Source organism: Tachypleus tridentatus, chromosome 2 (assembly GCF_004210375.1).
Source record: "Tachypleus tridentatus isolate NWPU-2018 chromosome 2, ASM421037v1, whole genome shotgun sequence".
NCBI lineage: Eukaryota > Metazoa > Arthropoda > Merostomata > Xiphosura > Limulidae > Tachypleus > Tachypleus tridentatus.
The window spans coordinates 53,706,546-53,726,534 of record NC_134826.1 but is presented as its reverse complement, the minus strand read 5'-3'; the positions used below and the strand labels follow the sequence as shown (position 1 = coordinate 53,726,534).

General features: G+C 35.8%; 1 protein-coding gene across 1 annotated transcript in view; it reads right to left on the bottom strand.

Annotated features, from left to right (window-relative positions):
• The window catches only part of LOC143245499 (uncharacterized), an 84,285-nt gene that overhangs the window by 7,171 nt on the left and 57,125 nt on the right, over positions 1 to 19,989 (bottom strand). Inside the window, exon 3 of the mRNA XM_076491861.1 lies at positions 704 to 952. Coding sequence (XP_076347976.1) covers positions 704 to 952 — 249 coding nt within the window. The remainder of the gene's footprint in view (positions 1 to 703; positions 953 to 19,989) is intronic.

Below are 19,989 nucleotides of genomic sequence, written 5' to 3'. Positions count from 1 at the left end.
CACACTACCGTTAACAACTGTTTTCACTCTATTACATTAAAACCTTTAATAATTACCCCGTCAACAATGTTTAATTAAACACTGATATTTATCCAGTCAACAGGATTTATAAATATATAAATACATTCCTATTTTGAACCACAGTGTCCACCCAGTAAGGTTTGTGATATTTTATGTTGTATCAGTTCCGAACATAAAATATTTGAAAGAGGGGGGGTGTCTAATTTGTGAGATCAATAAACCAACACATATCGTGAGAAACACTACCAGCGGGCCCGGCATGGACAGGTGGTTAAGGTGCTAGACTCGTAATTCGAGGGTCGCGGGTTCGAATCCCCGTTACACCAACATAGTTGCCCTTTCAGCCGTGAGGGCATTATAAATTTTACAGCCACTCCCACCATTCGTTGGTAAAAATAGTAGCTCAAGAGTTGGCGGTGGTTGGTGGTAACTAGCTGCCTTCCCTTTAAATTGGGGACGGCTAGCGCAGATAGCTTTCGTGTAGCTTTGAGCGAAATTCAAAACAAACAAACAAACTGATTATGGATAACTGTTTCCTCACTTCAACAAAATGACGCGTCTAGTCATATTTTTTTACCAGAGCCAGACGTGTTTTCCTGGAGTAAACTATTATTACACATATTCTTTTTAGTCAATAGAAACTGTTGTAAAAATTAAATCTTTTACTCATGCAAACACTCACGTCTTGGAAGTCCGCCATAGCTGAGGCCATGGGAGTAGAAAATGTGGAGAAGCAGAAATGAGGACCGCTGTTTCGTTCTTTGGACGAGTTTCTGATCAAGTGACCTTCATGCACGAGACGCTGTCTGAAATCGTCACACCTGTGAGCGATTCTCGACTCCACACATCTGTTCTCATTGGTCGTGATAAGTGTGATGTTATCCAGAGCAGGTTTCTGATTGGTGGACCTTACTGGGGGTAAACAAGAGGACTAAAGCTGTTGTTTCCTGTAGTAGTTAGACAGACGACCTTCGAGAAAAGACAATGTTTACTGAACGAAGTGTGTCTGTTTTATTTCTTTAATCTGTGAGCCTAGCGGTGACTTACGTAAGCTTGACACGTAAGTAAATGCAAGAGGTGATATATTATTAGATGTTAAACAAACCACCAGTTTTACGTGGTCCGCTGACACCTGGCACAAAGTTTTACTTCAAGGGGGGTCAACTCTTAAAAAGAATGAGCGACGTCGAATTAATGATTAGTTTATTGTGGTTAGATGAAGTAGTTTCAAAACTCAGGTGAGGCCTAGTTTTATTACTGCTTTCCAATACAGACTAATCACTTTTAGAAAATATCAGTAAAATACATTTAGCTATTGGACCAGAGTTCAAGGCCAGTCGATATGCGAGGTTAAAGGTCACACAGTACGTTGAGGTCAAAGTGTCACAGTATTGTGGATTAGAGTATGTTTTGATGTCATCAGTAACTGGTAGACCATGGATATCTTAAATTAATACACATCTCAGTCTTCCTCTCATAAACCACAAGCTTCCATTTAAGGTACCATTAGCTCACAGGTGACAGAGCCTGTGGTGGTGAGGACTTACAACGGAAGACACTCACCGGGAATGCTACTACTTGAACTTTGAACTCTGTTTGGTTAGTGTTTAATGTAATTTGGAAAATGCGTTTAGAATATGACTATACAAAGTTCTTTTAATGATTATATAACCTATTTTTAAATGGCTTCTAATAGAACTCAGACATATATTACAAAAGGAAGAAAAAGAAACTGGTTATTATTCTGTCTACAATGTTTAAGTTGAGGTTACTTAGCAACAGGGATACTTAGCTTAATATGGGGCATAGCTAGAACCTGGTATAAACATCTCCACACTTCTCAACAGTGTTTTTATACAAAAAAAAACAGAAAAGAAATAAAAGTGATAAAATATAACTGAGAAATAGAAAAAGTCAACTTACAGTTAGATGAACACAAAAGACGTTACCGTAAGTTGGTTTTCTGTTGTGATTACTTATGTATCTTTGTTTTACAAACGTTTTCTTTAATGTCATAGACTACTTTTGGTTATTTTAATGTTAGTTTTGTTCAGAAGTACAGTGTCACAGAAAAGTGAGTAGACACTAACTTACTTAACCCTACTTGAGTGGAGTTTATTTTTACAGATTACTCTGGTACCTGTCTATTATCTGTTACAGATGTACTTTAGTATGTACCTGTATATTCTACTGTTACAGATTACTTTAGTATGTACCTGTCTATTCTACTGTTACAGAGATACTTTAGTATGTACCTGTCTATTCTACTGTTACAGATTACTTTGGTATGTACCTGTTTATTCTACTGTTATAGAGATACTTTAGTATGTACCTGTCTATTCTAGTGTTACAGATGCACTTTAGTATGTACCTGTCTATTCTACTGTTACAGATTACTTTAGTATGTACCTGTCTATTCTATTGCTACAGATTACTTTAGTATGTACCTGTTTATTATCTGTTACAGAGGTACTTTAGTATGCACCTGTCTATTCTACTGTTACAGAGATACTTTAGTATGTACCTGTCTATTCTACTGTTACAGATTATTTTAGTATGTACCTGTTTATTCTACTGTTAGAGATACTTTAGTATGTACCTGTCTATTCTAGTGTTACAGATGCACTTTAGTATGTACCTGTCTATTCTACTGTTACAGATTACTTTAGTATGTACCCGTCTATTCTACTGTTACAGACGTACTTTAATATTATCTGTCTATTCTACTGTTATTTAAACAAATATAACATGTAAAAATTCTAGAAGTTTGAAGAACTTTAACAACTGTGAAACGTTAAGTTTCTCATTTCAACAGAAAGTTTTGTAAAACCACCAGGGCTATATTATACTATGTTAACGGCCCGGCATGGCCAAGCGTGTTAAGGCGTGCGACTCGTAATTTGAGGGGCGTGGGTTCGCATCCCGGTCGCGCCAAACATGCTCGCCCTTTCAGCCGTAGGGGTGTTATAATGTGACGGTAAATCCGACTATCCGTTGATAAAAGAGTAGCCCAATAGTTGGCGGTGGGTGGTGATCACTATCTGCCTTCCCTCTAGTCTTACACTGTTAAATTAGGGTCGGCTAGCACAGATAGCCCTCGAGTACCTTTGTGCGAAATTCAAAAACAAACAAACTATTTTAACGCAGTACAATTAACAGAAAAGCCATTAATGAAATGTCGTTATTCGTGTATTTCCTTGAAAACAAAATTAAAAAGACAAAATATAAAGGAAGATAGAGTCTTCCTTTAAACTAGACAAATTAAAACAATCCGAACGGTCCGGCATGGCGAGGTGGTTAAGGCATTCAACTCGTAATCCGAGAATTGCGGGTTCGAATCCCGGTTGCGCCAAACATGCTCACCTTTTCAGCCGTGGGGGCGTTATAATGTGACGGTAAATCCCACTATTCATTGGTAAAAGAGTAGCCCAAGAGTTGGCGGTGGGTGGTGATGACTAGCTACCTTCCGTCTTGTCTTACACTACTCAATTAGGGACGGCTAGCACAGATAGCCCTCGTGTAGCTCGAAAATTCAATACAAGCCAAACAATCCGAACTGTTTGAGGTATCTACACCACAGTCAGGTGAAATGTTGGTTTACTAAGGCTTAGGCGGTCCTGTTTTTCTAAGCACGTGATGTTCGTACATAAGAGTGTAAGCCTCTGGAAGAACGCGATTTGTAATAATAATGTTTCAACGCTAAAAAACGTGAACACTGGTCCCGTTTCTGCCAATGAGTATTTAGTGTTCATACTCGAGAGTATGTTTCCAATTCCTCATATTTCAAATGTCGGAAGGGTTTTCACAGTGATTATGTAGTTTACCTGACATATTTTGTCAAAATAAAATAAAAATGAATTTAAAGATAAACGTTTATTCTACGTATTATGGACTTCTGCGTTTGCTGACTTGTTTACTGTTGTTCTTGTGAAAATCGGAGCACCCTCTATCGTCATGGTACGTTTACAGTTTAAAAGCTTTAATATTTGATAGCGAACAATTCGTGAAGAATGACAACAGTTCAGCTTTGTAACTTCCGCTCTATATCTTCTGGAAGACTGGAGTCGAGAGTAGGCTACATTTGATAAACCATTTTTATATTCTCGACGAAGGATTCTGTGAGAAGAGACAATGTTCAAATTATAGATCAGAGGAACAAATAATTGAATCTATCTGGGATGAGAACTGTTTATACTGGACAGAAGTTTCAAACTGAGTGTAAAACTGCATGAAATTTTTTCGCGTCTGAACTCTGAAAGTGACATTTTCAATAGTATAGCTAGAAATGAAACTCTGGTGCCAAAACATACAAATATTAACCCGAATTTTCAAGTTGTATTACGTAATAAAATTGCCTATTGCAGTTTTCAAATTGTTTTCTTTATTAAGTTCAGATAAATGTTTGAGTTGAGAAAATATTACATTTTCTATGGTTACAAAAAATAAATAAATTTGAAGGCAGAGTGTGGTATAGAAACTAAGTTGCAATGTGTTATATCATTTCCACTTAGAGATGAATCACAAAAGCCGAGACTTTGATTTAGATTATATTAATACTAACATAAATCCAAAATGATGTGGTGTTTGAGGGTAAGGAAGATCAGAGGGTGACGTTTATTGGGGGTTTCCTTTGCAACCGATAAGATCACGTGACATTATAGTTCCATAGAGTGCCGTCAGAGGGCGAATAGTTCCTAAAAGTGCCAAAATAATGGATTGTTTCAAATTGTGACGTTAGGTTAGTTGTTTCCACACTTTATTACTAGAGGGCGAGTAAACCATCAGAGGGTCTGAATATAATTTATCAGGTTTTGTCATGTTAAAAAACACATACTATTTAATTCTAAAGTTTTTGAAACGATATTAAATTCCATTTTATTGTCAGGGTCAACTTTAGCGGGAGTATTCTTTGAAGCCGATGAGGTTAGGTGACTTTATAGTTCTATCTGTTGACATCAGATGGCGCATGTATCGTTTAACGTCAATATCAGTAACAAACAATATTTTTGAATTGGTAACATTTGTATTTAACATATTAGAACCTCAATATTCGAATGGCATACTTCACTTTACGCATATCCTAACATTCTTTATAGAGACCTGTTTATCATATTACTTAATATTAAACATTTAATACACGATGTATTTATACTATGAATCATATTAAGTAACTGCAATGCACTACAGATGGTTTGCTTATTTTGGTTTATTTTGAATTTCGCACAAAGCTACTCGAGGGCTATCTACGCTAGCCGTCCCTAACTTAGCAGTGTAAGATTATGAAAACGCAGCTAGTCATTACCACCCACCACCAACTCTTGGGCTACTCTTTTACCAACGAATAGTGGGATTTACCGTAACATTATAACGCCCCGACGGCTGAAAGGGCGAGTATGTTTGGTGTGACGGGGATTCAGACTTACGAGTCGAGTTCCTTAACCACCTGGCCATGCCGGGCCAGTACAGTTGGACTTTACGGTGTAGATATATACATATGACTACATTTTCACTGTCTTACAATTACGTATTCTTCAAGTATCTATACCCCATACATCAGTCCTATACTAGTGTAGTGTAGTTTACGATCGACGAGGCGATGAAATCTAAAACTCCAAATACCTATTTTTTGAATCACCTAAAAATAGCATATATCCATAAGGTTTTGTTCTCTTTAACATCACTCTGGATAATGTTTTTAGTTTCTTTTCTTCTGTTTTTACGCATAATTTAACAAACTTTATGTAAAAACACTTTCCTCTAAGTAAATACACAGACACTAATAATATGCTTTCTAAAACGGTTTTCTACAGGGTCAGTCGAGCTCCGTCTCGTGATATTACACGTAGGTTAAATTTCATGACCTATTCTAGGAAGTAATTTTAAGTTGTTCTACTGTTTGTTGTATAGCGTAGATTATCGTTTGCACGTATCGATATCTCAATACATGTGTACTGGTTTAACACGCAATCTTAGTTGAGTACTATGTTACTTGTTATAACAGTTAAGTTCTGAAGGTTGTGTTTGTAGCATATTACGAAATCAAAACAATAACATTCTTCATAGTATATTAGTTTTAACATTAGATAAAAATAATAGGTCCTTACAAGTTGAGGCTTTGATTTAGACTGGATCATAACCAGTTCTTACAAGTTGAGGCTTTTATTTAGACTGAACCATAACAAGTCCTTACAAACTGAAACTTTGAAAAACGGATTTGTCGCTAGACCATAATTAATTGCGATGGCGTATTTAGGTATGGGCTAAAAGGTTTTAATGGAAGCCCATTGATAATTTTATTCTATGTAAAATTACATGGAATGTAGGGCCCACAAAAATTATTAGCCCCTGGGCTCACTCAACCCTAAATCTGACACCGACTAGCCGAACTTAATCGCCGAGTGACAAAAAAACAACTAATGTTAACACGTTTTTTGGTAAGAACTCATTCATTATGAGTGAACCTACGATGCACGTATTTTACGTAAAAGCTAATAAAAAATTTTATGAGATTTAATCGTAAATGGTTATTATAAATCATTTTTGTCAAGGGCATTCAAACCTAACTGTCTTGTTTATCCAGCTTGTAGACGCTTAATTTATTGGCTATATTGTAGTTAGATAGGCCAATTAACTCGACTTTCGAAGTCTATGAGCCATCAAAAGGGCGCCGATATTTCACACTTCGCACCTGTCCCACATGCCACCCTGACCACCCCTTGATTCTAGTTAACCAGCTTAAATGACTTCGACATCTTGTATCATTATAACCCACCGGAGGGCGCAGATCTTGATTAATTCTTAACGCACCTTTCTTAAAATGAGATTTTGATCTCACAGGGGACCATCCATAAATATCATTAAAAATTAGTATAGAAATGAGTTTGTGTAAACGAGAATGCCAGTTCCAAGTAGATTGAGCCTCCATAAATATTAGATATTTTTTTATTTTTTTTGGCAGTTGTTTATGTTGGATTTTTTTTTGTTCGATCTGTGTTGACAGTTTGATGAAAATGGTGTAAAAAAAAATAAAGATTTCGTGGATTAACATTGTTTCTAAACATTTACATGTTAAAGATATTACTGTGGTATCAAATTCTTATAATAATGTTAAATTCTAGTTTGATGGACATTTATTGGATGATAACAAAGGGATTGCTTGTTTTGAATTTCGCGCAAAGCTACACGAGAGCTATCTGAGCTATCCGTCCCTAATTTGGCAGTGTAAGACTAGAGGGGAGATAGCTGGTCATTATCATCCATCACCAGCTTTTGGGATACTCTTTTTATCAGCTAATAGTGGGATTGACCATAACATTATAACGCTCTCACGGCTGAAAGGGCGAGCATATTTGTTGTGACGGGGATTCGAAACCGCGACCCTCGGATTATGAGTCGAGTGCCTTAATCACCTGGCCATGCCGGGCCGATAATCAAGGGATTCAACCTTTTCACACAAACACAAAATCATCACGTGCCACAAAGACACTGTAGTCGAGATGACTTAAAAAATCATGATTGCTTACCCTACAGCCACAACACTTATAGACAAGTTTGTGGAACGTGCAAAAGAAAGAACCCTAGTGGTTTGGTATGAAATGGCTTGTTAACGAAACCCATTAGTCTGATTGACCAATACTGACTCCTTGCTCTGTGTAATATCATGAATCAGTAAAGAGAGAAGACAAAGTCATATACCTTCGTGTTTTCAACCTCGTGGTTGACTGGTTCACAGTAAAATCATTATGAAAATAAACTCAATAAAAATGTGTCAGTAAACATGTAAAACTATAACTTTATTTTGAAATTCTTCTTCCCTCCTTGAAAAAATGGTTCCTCTCCACTTCCACACAATTAAGAGTTTTTAACTCACGTGATTTATGTAACAATATTTTAAGAGATGAATGTGATAAAGAGGGGGAGGTGCTTTATGTAACCATCACAAACATAAAGATAAAACATGGAGTTCAAATGTATATTTCTATCCAGGGAAACCGCGGTATATAACATAGATTACACGCACTTTATAATACTATACACTGCCTAGCTATCTTTAATTTTGAAATGACCATTTCCAACTGTCTGAACTGACCGAATAGAATGATTCGATTGTACTTTTATATTACACTAATAGTTGAAAGTGTGGCAGCGGGACGCGAACCGTAAGCCCTCGGAATCACGACTCCATAACATTAACCAATAGGCTAAGCCAGATACAAGGTGTATGTATGTACATGCATGATTCTATCCATGGTTTTCACTTTATTTTCACAGTAAAGAAATACTTAAGCTGTATTTTAATGTGTACAAACACGCTGTGACAAAATGGTTGGTATCAAACATTATACAACTAGACGTATGTGTCGGAAGAAAAGTTTAAAAATATCACAGATAATACTTATACTCATGGCACGTGGTTCACATATGATCAATACTATATACTGACTTAACAAGAGTTCCCCGCGGCCCAGGTGTCTTTTGGTTTTTCGAATGGAAAGTTACATGATTGGTTATCTGCATTCTGGCCACAGCTTTGAATTCCAGTGGCTCAGCAGGATGTCTGCGGACTTACAACAGAAACCGGGTTTTGATACCCATCAAAGCACAGATAGCCCTTTTTGAAGCTTTGTGCTTAATAACAAATTAAAGTCTATTCGATCATCCAAATTTAGCGTTGTGAACCCGTAAACTTACTGCCGATCCACTATGGGACATTTTAGGAAAAATCTCGTCGGTCGATTTTGTTTGTTTTTAGCTAAACGCAAAGCTACAAAATGAGCTTTCTGTGCTGTGTCTACCACGGGTATCGACACCCGGGTTGTAACCTTTTAAGCTTTCAGACTTATCTCCGAGCCACTGGGAGGTGAGGGGGCTACTCGGTTTACGTAAACCAATAAAAAAAAAAGTACAGAGTTTGGAATTCGTTATTATAGAGGAATATCTTCCATCCCCCACTCCCCTTTTGATCTAACCAACATATATTGAAATATCCTGTATTTTCTGTTCGGCTCATGCGACCCTCATCGGACACGTGTGGTCGGTACGCAGTTTAAATTCAAGACTAACATAGCAGGTGGTATTCTTCTAATTATGGGCTGACTGACTAAGAAAATTGAGACGTACCGTTTCCCATACGAAACGAAAATCTAGACGCACTCATCTCAGTGTAAATAAACGTCACCCTCTCTAACCGCACCATCTCTCCCACTGCCCCACTTTTCCTATGATCCTATTTATCCAAGCATTTTTTTTAAATCACTGTAATCAGCTATAACGTACCCAGGAGTGACGTCACATCTGAAATCTCGTCCTGTTATTACCGAACCAGGGTGGTCAGCATTTCTTAGCCGAATTTCCCGCTGAGAATTACGAAAACGATTACTTTAAACTATCTTATATATCTCCTGACACTAAAGGTCCTGTTTCTGTTTTTATGCCGCTGTCAGAATTTTTCGAGAAGTAAAAGTTTTTATATATATCTTGTGACATAAGAATACGCCAGTGATGGTTTAACAACGTAAAATAGGTTCAACTACATATTTTTTTTTTTACATGATTTCTTTAAAAGTTTTATATATATCTGTTATAATAAGCTGTTTTACTGATGGAAGTTTAATCAGATATTTGTTTATTATACTAGTTGAATGAAACATGTTACTGATAGAGTGTTTGTTTATGTTATAAGCTGTTTTACTCAAAAAACGTTTACTTTGATGTGTAACAGGTGTCATTTCATTAAGCACCACATCAGTTACGCTAACAATATACTTTTGTTAGCAACACTATCATACCCTTTAGTTACGTTAAGTGTAATCTTATTAAGAATACTATCATATTGTTAAGTTACTTTAAGAGTGTAGTTTTAACAATATTTTTTTAGTTTTGTTACTTTGTTTGAGAGAAAGGGAGCCATCTTCATGAATCTGTTTGAGATAAAACTAATACGTCAGTTAAAACATTATTTTGTGTTAATGTTTATACATTAATAAGACTCTTTATTATTTGAATAATTTTTATGATTTTTTCTTCGGAGTAAAAATATTTTTTATGGATAATAAATTGCGAATATTTAACGTGAAATTATAACAAGGGACAGTTTTTACACTTTCACATGAATTACATAACAAAGTTTGCTTGTTTTCACGCAAAGCTACACGAGGGCTATCTGCGCTAGCCGTCTCTAATTTAGCAGTGTAAGACTAGACGGAATACAGCTAGTCAACATCACCACCCACCGCAAACTCTCAGGCTACTCTTTTACCAACGAATAGTGGGATTGGCCGTAACATTATAACATCCCCACGGCTAAAAGAGCGAACATTTTTGGTGTAACAGGGATTCAAACCCGCGACCCTCACATCAGGGGTCGAACGCTTTAACCCACTTGGCCATGCCGGGCCTCTCATAACAAAGTAAGATAAGTGTAACTCACCCAACACATCTTTAAATTACCTCACCCATCATATATTGACCACAATAAAATAAATCTATAAATATAATTAGTAAAAGTAGAACGTTCAATTATCCACCCGCTGGTACAGCGGTAAGTATACTGATTTACAACGCTAAAATCAATGGTTCGATTCCCTTCGATGGGATTAGCAGATAACTCGATGTGGCTTTACTATAAGACAACACACAAATGTTCAATTAACTACATCTACTGTAATATTAATACAACGAGACTGAAACCTCACCCTAAAAAAAGCAAATTTCTATTTATTAATTACTCTTAAATAAATATATTTTTGAGATTTTCCAGATTCTATCTCAATATTTTGAGCTAATAATATTTTGTCTGTCAGATATAAAACAAGAATTATCAACTGTGACCAGTTTAAAGAAAAACCATGGTGGGATGAAACTTGTAGAATTATTATATTTTTGTTCATTTACGCTACCAAATCCTTACTGGCTTTTCTACAAACACTGTTTTCTTCAAGTGAAACTTACTTTGTACTATTTTCCCTTTCAAGTTTAAACAGAACATTTTTACAGTATTACTTGTATCCTAAGTGATTTTTAAATCTTTAGAATAAATATGGAACATCGTTGTTTGTTTGTTCATACAAACAAATTACAAGAATATGTGGACTTTGTTCAAGATAATGTGGAGTTTGTTCAAGATATACCCAGAACAAGATTCGTTTGTTCAAGATATACCCAGAACAATTCTATCTGACAGTGGAGTTTGTTCAAGATATACCCAGAACAATTCTATCTGACAGTGGACTTTGTTCAAGATATACCCAGAACAATTCTATCTGACAGTGGAGTTTGTTCAAGATATTTATAGAATCCCCGTCAGAAATGGTAAATTTAATACGTGTTTTACACTTGTAGGACGATTCCGCCGAAACATTAGTTTATTTTACGTAGCAGATGATGTCAACTCCACATAACGTTTTGTTTGGTGCGTTTGGTCTGTTACGTCATTATGCGTCTTTAATATCTCTCAGGGTAGGAACAAAATAAACATGTGAAATTAGGGTACCTTATGTGGCGGTAACATAGGTTCTAAAGAGAAGAAACCAACAAACTGGTTGCACATTTCAAACTCACTGCTTGTGGGTTTAATGCTGTCCGGCTGAGATGGAATCATAATGGATCATCAGTTCTCAATTAATTTTGAAGGCCAGCTAGTTTATACGTATGGTTGATGGTTTCGCCGTAAGGTTCTGAAAGCTTCCCCGCAGATGGAAGCGGGGACTACTACGTAACGTCATCTAGAATATGCGTAGATAATGAACTATCGTATTGACTTGTGAATAGAATCGGCAATTTATTCCTGTCAAGATATATCCCAAAAAACTTTAATTGTGTTCCTCCTGCTGTTATCCTGATTGACTAGAAGTGTCAGACCAATAGTCAGGGTATTCACTCTCTCCCTTTAGTAGTAGCACTCAAAAACCTGTCACTTATCGAAACTCAAAGGGGTCAGAGGTTATTTGAATATTATAAAGAAATACGAAAGTCTTAAAGCGGATAAAATATTACTCATCGAATGATATACTGGACATCGAAAGGAATCTAAAGATTTCTCGTAGAATCATAAACAAAAAAATAAATAAGAAGTCATTTGTTGTCAGGTGTGGACAGGTTAAAGGTCAAGGACATTTTGGAGGAACTGAAATCCAAAAAAATTGATGTAGAACAGTAGGTTATTGTTTCGAATATTCGAGAAAAGATGCATAAGTGGTACCTATTAGTCCCTAATCTTGAAATGGTGGTCTATAGGGAGAGCAGTTAGTCAACACCACTCACCGCCAACTCTTGCACTAATTCTTTCTGATTGAATAGTGAGATCAGATCCTGATATTTACAACCCTGATACGTACCTTTCGGATACGCTGCCAGTGATAAATGTTTTATAGAAATACCCAATATTTAAAGTCCAGTGCTAGGTTTCCGGTTTTGTGTAACTTCATTTGGTTTTGTTTGTTTTTTGAATTTCGCACAAAGCCACTCCAGGGCTATCTGCGCCAGCCGTCCATAATTTAACAGTGTAAGACTAGAGGGAAGGCAGCTAGTCATCACCACCCACCGCCGACTCTTGGGCTACTCTTTTACCAACGAATAGTTGGATTGACCGTCACATTATAACAACCCCACGGCTGAAAGGGCGAGCATGTTTGGCGCGACGGGGATGCGAAACCGCGACCCTCAGATTACGAGTCGCACGCCTTAACACGCTTGGCCATGCCGGGCCACCTTCAATTGGAACAACAACCAAACAAAATATATTGATTAATGAAATAGGAATGAACAAATTTTGACAAGTTACAAGTAAGAGTAGCGACAGTAAAAACTGTTTCTAGAATAATCCATGGAATAATAATATATATAGCAGAAATAAAGCTACAGAAACACTTTTCACCTTATTTTGTCCGCAAGGGGAAAGAAATCCCGGATGTAGAATTGGGCATGAGGCGGTTCGCGTTGTAACAAAAGACAAACTATGATGAAAATACGATAATATCTCCGACAGATGGCGCATTTACTCATCATACGAGAGAGCTGATTTTCGCAGTCGGTGAAACTACAGGGTTTCAGAGCTCAAGGTAAAATCTGCAGGCTTATTTGCTAAAACTGGGTTTCGATACACCTGGTGGGAACAGCAAAGATAGCCCACTGTACAGCTTTTTGTTTTAAAAACAACAACACCAGTTCCCGTAGAAAAATTAGGAAAAGATACGAAATCATTGAAGAAAATTTTAAATAATCAGAAAATGTATTTTACATCTTTGATTTCCGCTCTGTTTTTTATACATAATTTGTTAATTAAATTATTAAAAAACATTCGATGAATTATATATAACATGCTTATCATCATTAAACATTAAGGAGAAAAATATATATCGTGGAGGTTATAGAGATTCTTTTGTTTGGAATTAAGCACGAAGCTACACAATGGGATATCTACGCTGTGCCCACCCTGAGTATCGAAACCCGGTTTTTAGCGGTGGGAGTCCGGAGACATACCACAGCGCTATTGTAGAGATGTTAAGGTAACTGTGTTCAGAAAATGCATGATTTCGTTAAATACTGTTGGTGAATTATTACTAGCTTCGATCTTAGTGTGGCATACATTTCTTAGGACACGAGTGTAGCTCGACGGTATCAAATAATATACCCATCGTCACATCCGGCACGTGTTGTTGAGAGAAGCCATCTAGTTTAATTTTCTCAACCCTTTTATCTTCCGAAGAAAGGGTTTCAGTTAAAACAATTTATTTCAAGTGAGACTTTGTTAACAACGAGGGCTTGACCAAACTGCTCTGACCTCTGCTCTTTCGTTTCTTGTAAAATGTATCCAGTTAACTACAAATAACAGAGGTCAGGAAAAAACCCATTCATAAACGTTCCTTATTCTTCCTGTCTGGCGTCATTTGTCATGTGATTTATCTCTTTTACACCCAGATGGGATTCCATTACACTTATTGTTGATGTTCCAAACAAAAACCTTGTACAAAGACGCACAGACTTCCTGCTGATTTTTCTATCTGCTGGGTGGAAAGACACCTCCTAATTTCGGGTGTGAGAGCTCCAGCCAGAGAGATCTTATCTTCTGTGACACCCTGCCATCCATGGCCAATGAATGATCTCGACAGGGGTTCGGTAAATCACCAAACTTGAAAGTTTATTTTCAATTGGGGTTTCCAATGATATGCTTTTTGTTTGAACAGGTTTGGGTCAAGAGTCATTCTAGAAGAACATTCAGAAGTACTAGATGATAAAAAAAGTCTTTGTTTCCCGAAGGAAAATTCACAAAGGCTCAGTTTACATAGCTTGAAACTGGACTTTCATCACAGAAAACAAGCTGATGGAATTTATTTCACGTTTGCAAAAGAAACGAAAAAAAAAAAACCGTGTGAAAATAATAAAAAATAAATGTAAACATTTCCAGTCGATGGTTTATGTCTATTTCTTTAATAACTAGAAAATCATACACTTTCTAAATGTCAATTAATATTGGCATGTTTGTTTTAAGTTTCTACAAACTCAGGGGTTAATCCTTTGGGTTTCAGTTTTGTTTCATCTTCAACACAATAGAAATGTGTGTACATTGTCGAGGTTTACTGCCTTAACATTAGAACAGAATTTAATCTATTTTAATTTAATAACTTTTATAGTGTTACATAGTCCAAATATTATATAAAAATTGTTTATTATTTCTCACCAACATATAAGTTAAATAAATTATAAATATTGTACTAATATTCATATATATGAACAGCGAGGAATTGTTTAAAACTTAGTAGTGCAATAACATTTATAACTTATTAGACGATCTCTAATCTCCAGCACCTACCTGTGTGAAACACATTAAACCTCCCAAACATTTAAAATTGCTAGGAATTATTTCAAAACCTATCCCATAATGCCTCGAATGAACAATACTTTGGTCAGTCTTGCGTTCGTGGCTTTAAGCTCGCGACTCTCGGAAATTAGAAACGTGGTGTAAACAAAATACAAGCATAACTGTTTGTAGCAACGTTAAACAATGAAATGAAGAGACAATTAATTTTTTAATGTATTTCCCTCGTTATTCGTGGTATAAATGTTTAGAAATGTGTTCCGAAATTGACACATCTTCTGTGCATCATACCATATGGTTTCTTCCTTCGTCTCAGGTATAAGTATATTCCTTAAATGGTCACAGAATATATGCGCATGTGCAGACTATAACATGAAAATGAGAATCAACTGACAGACTAGTTATTATGGACAATTTTTTTTTTGTAGTCAGCAGCTAATTGCCATTATAAGTTACAACCTCGAGACTTTGTGTGTGGATTGCATGTTCAGTCACAGGGCTTTGTTGTATATTAAACGAACAAAGCGGTAGACCGTCGAGTGGGCGGTGAGATGTGGACGTATATCGGTTTACTAGTTTTTTTTTGGTATTCTCGAACAAAAACAGTTTACGCTCACACCTACAGGCATGTACTGTTATCCTGAAAAACCAGTTTATATAATATCGGATGTTGAGAAACTCCGGGGCTCGTAATGTTAAAATTAGGAGCTCAATTTTTGCAGTAGGTATAACACAAAAAGTTCGTTGTGTGACTTTGGACTTAACTGAACAGGTGATAACTTCCATTTACATGTATTAATTAATATACAACTATTTGAAGTGCTCGATCAACCATTGGGAGAAACACAAGAAACCCCTGAGAGTTCCCTCGTGGGGGTGGGATCCCGAGGGGCTTTATGATTATATGTACAAATTAGTGACATTCGGTTAAGCTGTTCACCAGTCATCAGCGGACACACAAACAATTTTGTCATTTATAGGTCTATTGCTTACACTGTTTTATTCTATGCCTAAACATATACGCATAAATTCATTAATTCATTATTCAGATTAGAATTAATTTATTAAATTTGTTCGTTGTTAAAAGCACTGCTCTACCAAGGGCTATCGTGCTATGCCCACCACAGGTATTTAAAGTTGAATTTTAGCCTTATGAACTTTCAGACTTACCGCTAAGCTACTGCGGGCTCAGTTGTTTTTGAAAGTTCATATCAAAGAAAAAATTTCGAAGTCAAAACTGCTTCATTCACGTATCATGATAAGAGCACGAGATTTAAATAAATATTTATACAAGAGGGCGCCACTAAACACAATCCAGTGAATTTACGTGGTAGGACAAAATAAAAATGGAAATATTAGGTAAAGTGTAAAGTGTTTTGTTCTGCTTTAGTAAGAAAGAATCGAAGAAAAATCCCACTAGTTAATAGAAAAGACAGAACCGGGGAGGATGAGCTGTGCTTAGAATGGCAAAGGGGGATAGAAGCATTGAAAGAATCTCAATTTATAAATTAATAAAATCTATACGATACATCAGTGTTAGATACGTAAAATTAGCGTTTTGTAGAAACAAGTGAAATGATTGATAATTGATAGTTTTGCCCTGAAATAATAAAGATATCACTCTAAAACAATACAGTTGTTGCCATAAAATATACAGATGTTACCCTAAAACTGTACAGCTGTTGCCGTAAAATAGTACAGATGTTACCCTAAAATAGTACGATTGTTGCCCTAAAATAATACAAATGTTACCCTAAAAGCAGTACAATTGTTGTCTTAACATAATACAGATATTACCCTGAAACAGTACGGTTGTTGCCCTAAAATAATACAGATTTTACACTAAAACAATACAGCTGTTGCTATAAAATAATACAGGTGTTACTCTAAACAGTATAGTTGTTGCCCTAAAATAATACAGATGTTACTCTAAAACAATACAATTGTTGCCCTAAAATAATACAGATGTTACCCTAAAACAGTACAATTGTTGTCCTAAAATAACACTATGTAACAAATCTTTTTCTTTTTCTTGTTCCTGGGCAGAAAGTGTTATTTCCCAATTGCTTATGGCCAAAGTAAATGGAAAAGACCTATTTTTCTCTTCAAACTTTGCTTTTGTGACCAGAGTAATGAAAACAAGACAAGAGCGAAAAAGTCCTCTGTGATAGCACCTGCTAAAATGTGTGAAGCCTACAAGGTATAGTTCAGCATGCCTGTCGGGGATTAAGACAAACCCTGGACATATCATTTTACCTGCAAGCACTGCAATAAAACTCTAGAAGGTAAGACGGACAATTTTTGCTTGCTTGAATAGTAAGATTTTATATTATACAAATTTTAGGCCTTTTAAAATTTAAATATCTTTTAATTTAATATACAATAGTATTGAAAAAATATCACATATAAAATGTTTTGCATGAACCTCTTACACATTAGTTGTGGATGAAATAAACTTAATCTTCATAATAACAATTTTATTTCGCTCTTTTGCAGGATGGTACAGAGTGGAAAAGAGAGCCATGAAGTTCACTATTCCAAGAATTTGGCGTGAACTTGCTGACCACTTAAGCAATTACTACTTCTGTATGGTGGACCCTTACAAACGTCAGACTGGCAAAAATGCATTTGCTGTCATGTATCCGGACCTTCTATCATCCATCGCCCCAGTGCCACACTGCCCTGAGTTCCCTGTACCCATTCCATCAGAGAAAAAGCAGCCATCCTCAGAAGAGAGCAGCAAATCAGAAGAGGAGGTAGACGTTGAAGATCCAGATTACAATTTCAGAGGTGCAGATGGTCAGAAAAACCCATACTACCCCAACCAAAGGGACTTCAATGACTTCATCAGAAATCTTGGTCTAACAAAGTGCAATCGAGACTATATCTGGGGACTGATACGTGAAACTGATTTACATTACAGTCGCAAGTCTCGAAAAAGTACTCGCTTCTAAGCATTTTTGTATAACTTTAGTATAAATACATGTAAATCTTGATTCATATGTTGTTTTATTCAGACTTTATGTAAAAGAAAATGTACAAATTTGCCCGTTTTTACATAGAAAATAGGTTAATTTCTAAATTTCATTATCCAGGTTACAAAAGCAAAGTTTGAAGGGAATAATGGCCATTTTCTCTACTTTTACAACATAAGCAATTAAGAAATAACACATACTATCCAGGAACAAAATTTGTGTTACACAGTGTAATACAGATGTTACGCTAAAACAGTATAATTATTGCCCTAAAACAGTACAGTTATTGCTCTAAAATAGTACAGGTATTGCCCTTTCTAAAATGGTGAACATCTGTCAAAAAAATAGGCATTCCGCCCAAGTATTAACACTCGAAGAAAGGTTGTTTGTTTCCATACACGCACAAAGCTGCAATATGGGATATCTTTGCTGTTTCTATCACATGTATCGACACCCAGTTTTAAACGTTATAAGCCCTCACTGTTCCCGCTGAGTCTATAAGACAAAAATCGATTTCATGTTATAATTCTTAATGTCCTAACATGTTTAATTATGGCCACTTGTAAAGAACCTTCGACACAATTTTTTAACAACGATTTATAAGCTGAATTTAAGATTTTCACTGATTTGTTGATATTTAACAATATATTAATTGTTCATTAGCAAATATTTATTGCTGTGCGACTTACAATAATATTTTGCACATAAGATTACACAATAAACTATTTCTCTAAGAATAGAGTACTATATATAATAAACAATGTTCTTGTGATGTCTAAATGACATCAATAGTTTCTGGTTAACCGATCAACCGTCAGATATATGGATTCTTTTAATCCGCACTCTTATACCAAGTGGAAGAATTTTCAACTAAATTAAGAAATCAGATCTTAAAAAAATACGCTATTTTTCTTCAATAATGGTACACTGTGGATCAATGGCACTGTAAAATAGTCCTGAAGACGTCAGCGATTTAAACAGCCATAACTAATGAACTTCTAGTAACTGTATTTCCTACTCACTACACATGACTTCCAAACCCATTCGTTTTTGTTTATTAAATATTTTTTGTTTAAAAAAGTATTTAAATCACCGTGAAAATATTTATGCATTAATTACAAGTCTTCTTTGATTATTTTTGTTAAATATAAACGAGAAAACCCATCTTTAAAGACCTTATATACTACGATGTGCATGCAAGTGGTGTGGTTTTAATAAGGTTCGAACGATGACCTCTGATTTCAGCTCAGAATATGAAACATTCCTTACTTACTGTTTAATGTCTCTAATAACTTAAATCTTTTGTATGGGTGTTGGTATTCAAGCTAATATTTCTTTATGCCCTGAACAACAAACGTGATACTCTGACAACTTGGGATGTTTTAAAGACAAGTAATGCTGCACTTACTTCCACAGATTTTTTCTTGCTTTCAAACTTCAGACGTCATATTCTATTGTAGCCTACAGAGTGCATGATTATTATAGTGATTTACGACATGTGCACGTTTTATCGACGTTAATACAGTACAAACTGCAACGTTAAATGTCCCTTATGTTACGTCATTTTAGTGTATACTGACTAACTGGCAGAGAACACGCTACTGCACAGTGGTGGAAGTGGTTAAAACAGGTGACCCTTTCAGACAATCTTTGGCTCCCTTTCGGGAGAAACTTAGTATAATATATTACCAGTTTATCAGTTACTTTGTCAGTACAGTTAATTTATCGAAGTTCCTTTTTCACATTGTAAATGTACGATATTTACAGACACTATACATACCCGTCAATGTTTGTTGACTTTAATTTCTGTCATGACAAATTATCGGTTTTCTCCTATAATGTGAACTTTACATAACAACCTATTAGTTTTCCTCTTAGTAAGATTTCTACATAAGGTACTTATTTTCCTTGTCTTTCTAAATATGATTTTACCGATATGTCGTTACTCGAAAGTTGTTCACTCAGTAATAAAGGTTCCCCGCTAATGCAGCAGTAAGTCTTCGGATTTATAACGCTTAAATCAGGGATTCCATTCCCCTCGGTGGACTCAGCAGATAGCCTAACGTGCCTTTGCTATAAGAAAACACACACAGTAATAAATATAATCTGAGTCACGTGAGAAACATAATTCCAACACGTTTCAGGCTTGTTACTTGTGTTTCTTCCCTTTTAGGTTGA